General features: G+C 33.2%; 1 protein-coding gene across 1 annotated transcript; it reads right to left on the bottom strand.

The window, feature by feature from the left end:
• Positions 1–3,485: 3,485 nt before the first annotated feature.
• Positions 3,486–5,707, bottom strand: LOC145106641 (secoisolariciresinol dehydrogenase-like). The gene is made up of 2 exons (XM_079043595.1): positions 5,604–5,707; positions 3,486–4,463 (listed from the first exon to the last, which is right to left on the bottom strand). The coding sequence occupies exons 1-2, from the start codon at positions 5,630–5,632 to the stop codon at positions 3,677–3,679; spliced, it is 816 nt and encodes a 271-aa protein (XP_078899721.1). The 5' UTR covers positions 5,633–5,707; the 3' UTR covers positions 3,486–3,676.
• Between the last annotated feature and the right edge of the window lie 2,578 nt (positions 5,708–8,285).

Below are 8,285 nucleotides of genomic sequence, written 5' to 3'. Positions count from 1 at the left end.
TATTAATATATTGAACATGTGATTATATCGGACATAAGACACCAAATGTTACAAAATAAATTAAAAGCAGTTTTCGTTAAGAAAAACCCCTAAATCCTTAGACATTAACATAGTTAATTGGGAAAATGTCATTGTACCCTATAAAATTTCAATTTTTGGTTTAAAATGTCCCTAATGTTATTTTTTTAGCATTTTAAAGGAGCAAAATCTATGTTGACCTATTAAAAAGGGGACTATAACTTATGATATCCGGTTATTGATGATGTGGCGTTTTTTTAATAACAAAAAAAAAGTAATGGAAAATCCAACTCATAACTCCAACCCAAATATATCTCTCTCTCTCTATCTCTCTCACAATGTCGACCATGACTTCTGTGTTTCTTTCTTCCATCATTCCAGCACAGGGTTTCACTGGTTGCACCTCTTCGGTTTTCATCGATTCCCATCAAGGGTTTCACCGGTTGTGCCTCTTTGGTTCTCATAAATTCGGATAAAGGTTTCATCGGTTCCACCTCTTGTTCAAACTTGATTCTTCGATGGAGACTGAAAATCCGAAGACGAAAACTCCGTCAGTCGGAACTTGGTCTCCGATGGCGAGATGGAAAAGATCACCGGGAAGAAGCTCGTATATCGATAACTTTTTCCGATATTCGTTTCTAGTAACTTGAATCGATATCTTCTTCTTCTCTTTGTCCAAATCCCGGAACAATAACGATTGACGATAATCGCTTGTTGCTGTCACGAACACAACCAGCAAAATACCCGCCACGATTCCGAGACCATCGTGGGAGACTTTCGGCCACCCTTCGGTGGCTATGTCGACGATCAAAGAGACAATTGCACAAGCAGCGAGGACCATGAGAGTCATGTCTTGGAGGGCTTCCCATACGAACACCCAAAAGCTTCGTTGCTCGCGTTTCTCTCTCTCTCTCTCTCTCTCTCTCTCTCTCTCTCTCACACACACACACATCGTCGACCATGAATTTTGTGTTTCTTTCTTCCATCATTCCAGCGCAGGGTTTCACTGGCTTCGGTTCTCATCAAGCCCTCTCTTCTGAGTCTCCACCACAACAAGATTTCACTAATGCCACCTCTACCATCGTTGAAGGTTTCTATATGTATTTGAAATTAGATCTTTAAATCTTTTACCTTTGTGTTCCTCCTCACCTCCATCATCAGATTTCATCTTCACTACCTACAATGATGTCCATCCGTTTTCATAAGCCTAAATCCATAGACGATTTGGGATATGCTTAAGTGTTTCAAGATGACAAGTAAAAGCATAAGTATTGATTTGTTTGATTCTGGTCATTTGGGGAATGCGACTTAGGGTTTTTAGAATACTGGTCTTCTACAACAAGAACAAGTGGGATCAGAGTGTCGTGGTTTATATACGAGTTACAAGAAAGAAGAATAAACACTCAAATTTTGATTTCTATTGTATTTTAAAGATCAAAACCCCAGATTCATTCATTCGTAATTCTTTTTCCTGTTTTGATTATCTATTGAATCTCAAAAACTAAGTTTTAAAAAAATGCATCATAAAAAAGAAAACAAGCCACATGGATCGTGTTAGTGCCACGTGGGTATTTGTTTTTACTAAAATGCCAGAACGCATGCCATGTAAGCCTGGCAACCGGCTATTCCTTCTCCACTTCCAATAATGGCTTCTTTAACACCTAAAATGACGGTTTATTCCTTTAAACTGCCAAAAAGTAACATAAATGACCATTTAAACCAAATGTAAGACTTTGTAGGGCTACAATGACATTTTCCCTAGTTAATTTCCATAGAGAACTTACTATACAAATATGTTCCGTATATTTAGAGCATTTCGATAGGTAATTATTGTATTTTATATAGGAGGAATGCGGTGTTGGGTTAATCGGTTTGAAAAGCAAATTTTATAGTCAAGGGCAATATAGGAAAATTACTATATTTTGGTTTTGTTTTATCTAGTATGTAGGTATTAGAGTTTGAGTAGGTTTCTAATCCAATTAGTATATATAGATGTAATAGTTTGAACTCTAAATTTAAGTGCTGTGGTTCTCATAAAACGTTGTGTGCAAGTCAAGAATTTATTTTTCTGTTTTGTTCTTCGTTTCTCCCCAGCACACAACTAAATTGTTTTAGTTTAGTTTCTTACACTTGGTATCAGAGCGCGGTTTCGTTGAAGGGGGTGTGATTCGAGGTTGATTAGAAACAACCCCGATTTCTTTTAATCGGGCTTGTGAGAGATTAACCGGAGGCGCGGAGTAAACGAACGGGAAGACGTCAAAGCGGGTGGCTTTGATTCGGTTCGTTTTGGGGGTGACGGAAGACGGTAAAGGTGGTCGTGACCTTGTCTTGTTGTCCGGTGGAAGAGTGCTCTCGGAACAAGCTTGATTAAAGAAGTCGGGGTTAAGGAGAAAAGGATGTCGTTGGTTAAAGAAGGAGGTTCGTTGACATATCAAGTTCCGGTTTTGACTCCAACGAATTATCCGGTGTGGGCGGTTAAAGTCAAGTCGATTATGGATGCACATGGCATATGGGAGACGGTCGAACCGAAAACGTTAGATAAAGCACCAGATCAAAAGAAGTCAAAACAAGCTCTTGCCTTTTTGTTTCAAGCGATACCCGAAGACATGGTGTTGCAAATGGCGAGTTACACCGACCCAAAACAAGTGTGGGATGGGCTAAAAACACGGTATTTGGGAGTGGATCGGGTGAGAACAGCTCGACTTGCAACCTTAAAAAGGGAGCTTGAAAGTTTACGCATGAAGGAGGATGAAACGGTTGATGATTTTGTGACAAAATTATCCGGTTTAGCGTCAAAAGCAAGGAGTCTTGGATATGAGCTTGAAGAAGGTGATTTGGTAAAAAGGTTACTAGATTCGATGCCTAAGTCGTTTCTTCAAATCGTGGCTTCAATAGAGCAATGTTTTGAGTTGGATTCAATGTTATTTGATGAAGTGGTTGGTAGATTGATGGCATACGAGGAGCGTATAAGAGGAACCGAGAAAGTGGAGGACACTCAAGGTGGGTTGTTGTTGGCTAGTGATGAAAAGTCACATGTTTGTAAGCATTGTGGCAATGAACGTTCAAATCGGGATGACTTTGGACGTGGCCGGGGAAGAGGTCGGGGGTCCGGGAGAAGTCGAGATGGTAATGAACGTGTCCGGGATAAAAGTCACGTTAGATGTTACAAATGTGGTGAGCTTGGTCACTATAAAAACGAGTGTCCTAAATGGGAAAAGGAAGAAGCGGGTCTAATCGAAGAGGAACCGGCATTGTTTTGAGCGAGTGGTATGACCAAACCGATTAAGGGGGTGATTGTTGAGTTAATCGGTTTGAAAAGCAAATTTTATAGTCAAGGGCAATATAGGAAAATTACTATATTTTGGTTTTGTTTTATCTAGTATGTAGGTATTAGAGTTTGAGTAGGTTTCTAATCCAATTAGTATATATAGATGTAATAGTTTGAACTCTAAATTTAAGTGCTGTGGTTCTCATAAAACGTTGTGTGCAAGTCAAGAATTTATTTTTCTGTTTTGTTCTTCGTTTCTCCCCAGCACACAACTAAATTGTTTTAGTTTAGTTTCTTACATGCGGTACAGTACAATAGTAGAAGCCTTACAAGTACAAACATGACGTCTTTAAACCAAATCAAAATAGAACAAGTCTACACATATCAAAGTTACTCGATAGGGGAAGCTCGAGCAAATAGACCAAAAGCTGGATTAATAACAGTAAAACCTCCATCAAGTACTAGATTATGCCCGCTCATGTACCGGGCCTCATCGCTTGCTAGAAAAAGAGCAGCTTCTGCCACATCTTCTATACGCAGCAAGATCCCTTTGAGGTTTGTATAAACTTTGGAGTATTTATCAGGGTGATCTTGTACATAATTTGTAGCCATAGGTGAAGGGATAAAATGAGGTGATAAGCAATTAACACGAATCCCATATTGGCCAAGCTCGGCAGCCGTATTCTTAGTGAGACCCACAAGCGCATGTTTTGAACTCGAATAAGCATGAGAAATGATTCCTCCAATGCTCCCAGACACACTTCCCAACATAATAATGCTACCTCTGCGAGCTGGGATCATGGCTCGAGCTGCGTGCTTGGTTCCTAGGAACACACCAGTAACGTTTACTCTCATAACCCTTTCAAAATCTAACATATCATTATCGAGAATACTGAGTTTTCCATCATCTACAATGGCTGCATTGTTGACCATTATGTCCAACCTACCATATTTGGCAAGTGTGATGTTAATGACATTTTCAACATCTGATTCAACAGTCACGTCACAATGGACAAACATAGCGCTGTCAAGACCAATATCTTTACAAACTGCTTGCCCTAAGTCGTCTTGGATATCAGCAATTACGACTTTGGCTCCATGTTTTATGAATAACCTTGCCGTTGCCTCACCGATTCCCTGAGCTCCACCAGTGATAACTGCTACTTTCATTGACAACCTAAAGAAAAATTAAACAGCGTTACAAGAATGAAGTTCATGGATTACTCAGAATCTTAGTTTAATTTCTTTAAATTGTGAAAAGAAAAATATAAATGAAGCATCCAGATATATGAGTACAACATAGTTTTGATGATCCTACATCGAAATTCTATCTCATGAAAAGCATAGTTTTTATCATCCTTGCGTCCATTATATCTTGAGAACCATCTAAACAACCGTTAGATCTAAGTTTATATGAGTGTTGATAATAAAATCGTTCTCATAGTGAATTGCTTACCATGAAAGTTGAATGATTCTACTCGTATTCTTATTTTACTTTTAAACTTAAAAAAGATTTAGAAAACCGATCCAACTTTATTCTACATTATTTTTATTGTGAAATGTAAAGATCTTTATATAAGAACGAAGTTCCATCTTTTATAAATTTTATAAATTTTGGGTTACTAATTTTGTTTTTGGAATTTACTATATTTGTTTATTGTTTAATTAAGATTAATTGCTTTGCGAAGAATCTCACTAATAAGTTTGTAATTTGTGATGAATATACATTTTGATGGTGGTCTTATCAGAATTCGAAAAAAAAACTAGAAATAATCACCTGTGACTTGCGAGCATTATTTAAACATTCGTTGAATAAAACCGATCAAAATCATATGAGCTTAAAATTTTGGAACTGTTTTAAATTGAAATTTCGCAAACAAGATTTTATATTTACTTAAGAACAGTTTTTAATATAAAAACTTGCCGTGGAGGGACTGTATGTATCATCTTTCCAAATATTATTGAATGTCATACAACATCTAAGTAATTTTTGCAGAAATATCAATTACTAACTGTTTAGTGGGTACTAAATTTTGCACGCATTGCTCATATTTATTTATGTATGTCTATTTATTATTTATATGAATGTGTATGTATTATGTATAACAACAAAAGTAGTAGTAATTAATAATAATAATAATAATAATAATTATTATTATTATTATTATTATTATTATTATTATTATTATAATAATGATGTATTGAACTATATATATATATATATATATATAATATATATATATATATATATATATATATATATATATATATATATATATATATATCATGTTTTTATTATAAAAAAAAATAAGATTACCTGGAGACAAATTCTGAAACATTTGCCATGGTTTTTGATGGCCGGATAAGCAAAAAGTTCTTGCTAATTGCTATAGATTTGATCGGAAAGAAATGAGCGGTGGATGAAATGCCGAGCAGATGCCTTTAAATATAAAATTTTCCCTTTGTTAGTTTATTCTTGAACACTATTTAATTGGCCTACCGGCCCTTGCATGAAGTTTCTTTCAAAAAAAAAAAAAAAACACATGTACGTACTATTAGTTAATATAATATATTCTAACTAATGTATTTTTTTTTATTAAAAATGATATGTTAAAAATTCTCTATTGGCATGTTGAAAAACATTGCAAAATTTTATTTTATGGAAAATATATCGAAGGACACAAAATAAAGAATATGGGGAATGAAATCTATTTTCTATTTAGTTGTATATTTGTCGAATGAAAATTTGAAAAGTAATTATATAATATGATCAAAATACATTATTATTGATTTTTGTTTATTTATTACTATTTTTAATAAAAAAACATTTCATATACTTCAAATTTTTACTTACTGTACACTTACGAGCTCAAACTTTGTGTTTTTTTTCTTGAATTTGCCATAATATGAAAAGTATATATATATATATATATATATATATATATATATATATATATATATATATATATATATATATATATATATATATATATATATATGTGTGTGTGTGTGTGTGTGTGTGTGTGCGCGCGCCCGCACGCGTGTATGTATGTGTGTGTTTAAGGGGTTGACATAGGTGTGCATCAGCATAAGGGTGGGTGTGGGTGTAGGTATGGTGTATGCGGGACGAATATAATTGTATGTAGATTAATAATGGGGTAAAGTTGTTCGTGTGTGTTGGGGGGAGGGGGAGGTATGATGGGTAGGTATAGGGGCGTGAGTGTGGGTATGGACAGAGACCAAGCCATGTTAGGCTAGCTATATGGTATGGTGAGATTTTTACACGTAGACTCCTACATAGAGGATTTCCGTTAACGAACACCACATCGGGTAGTAATGGTTGTCTTGTCCAGCGCTTTGTTCTATACTTGTTCATAGAGGAAATGGTCAAAATTTGAGTATTGACATTTAAAAAATATATATTTTTATTTTTAAACCATCAATTTCCAAAAAATAAAAATATATTGATGATGTAGATTGGTGATAATTTTCAAGGATTTGTGGTGTGATAGTGTGAAGATGTGACGTTATTTAGTAACATCTTGTGACCATAGTTCTTAGTTTTAGGGGTGTTTGACTAAACTTATGACTTTTCATAAGCACTTTTCAACTTATAGATTATAACTTATAAATTAATAAATTAAGAGGACTTATACATCTTTAGTTATTTCCGGTATGACACCTAAAAGCTATTTTTTTTCTAAAAACTATTTTTAACTTATACCGGTGACAAACCGGTAATCAGCTAAAAATGAACTTAAACCGGTAATAAGTTAATGAGCTTAAATAAGCTTAGCCAAACACTCTAGCTTGACCGAAGACAAATTACTTAATGCGGTCCCCTTTATTTTTAATTATCCTCATTTGTACAGTAAACATATAAACAAAAAACATAATTTTATATATAAAATATTTTTATGCATATAAACATATAAAAAAGATTTTATGAATTTAAATACGTATTTCATTATAATATATAGACAAAATACATTTTTATATATATAAACATATTCACATAAAATATGTATGTATACAAATATACACATAAATACGTACTTTTAATGTATAAAAGTATACTTCATGTATTCATTTGTATAACATATTTAAATGAATATATATATATATATATATATATATATATATATATATATATATATATATATATATATATATATATATATATATATAGACACACACGTTTTATGTATTTATTTGAAAGAAGACATATTTTATATGAAAAATACATTTTTATACATATAAATACATTAAAAATTGTAATATATATATATATATATATATATATATATATATATGTGTGTGTGTGTGTGTTATATTTTTTAATGTATTTATATGTATAAAAATGTATTTTAGATATATTCAAGTATAAAAAACGTATTTTCATCTCTAAATATATATTTTTCTATGAATATATACATTTTGTATTTATTTACATAAATACATATTTTTATGTGAATAAAACATTTTTTATGTATTTACATGTATGAAAATGTATTTTTTTTATATGTATAAAGGAGTATTTTATATGTAGAAATATGTTTTTTTTATGTAATTAGTTGTATAGGTACATGTTATATAATATAAAAGAAAGCATTTTAACAAAATAGGCTTTGGCTTAGCGGATGAGGCGTCCCTCCACTCTTCTAAAACACTAGATTTTGAAACCTATGGCCTTCATTTACCCTTTTGTTGCTTTTGTTGCTTTTGCAAGGGGCAGCTGTCGGTCATGACATCCCGATCAGCAACCCATGTAGATCGATTAGCACATGAGCTACTAATTTAAGTAACCGGTTGGCAACCGGGTGATTGCCAAAAAATGAAACATTTTTGAAAAAATAATGGCTTTTGTTGAACAAAAAAAAAGTCAGGGCTAATTTCAAATAACGACCTGATGGTTTTTGTGGTAATAACCCGATTAAATCTAAATGTGTGTATGAAGATTCCAACACCGGGACTTCCAAAAACCAAAATAATAGAGTAG

The sequence above is a fragment of the Lactuca virosa genome, chromosome 4 (genome assembly GCF_052849685.1).
Source record: "Lactuca virosa cultivar CGN04683 chromosome 4, Lactuca_virosa_CGN04683_v6, whole genome shotgun sequence".
NCBI classification, from domain to species: Eukaryota; Viridiplantae; Streptophyta; class Magnoliopsida; order Asterales; family Asteraceae; genus Lactuca; species Lactuca virosa.
This window is presented reverse-complemented; position numbering and strand designations above follow the sequence as displayed.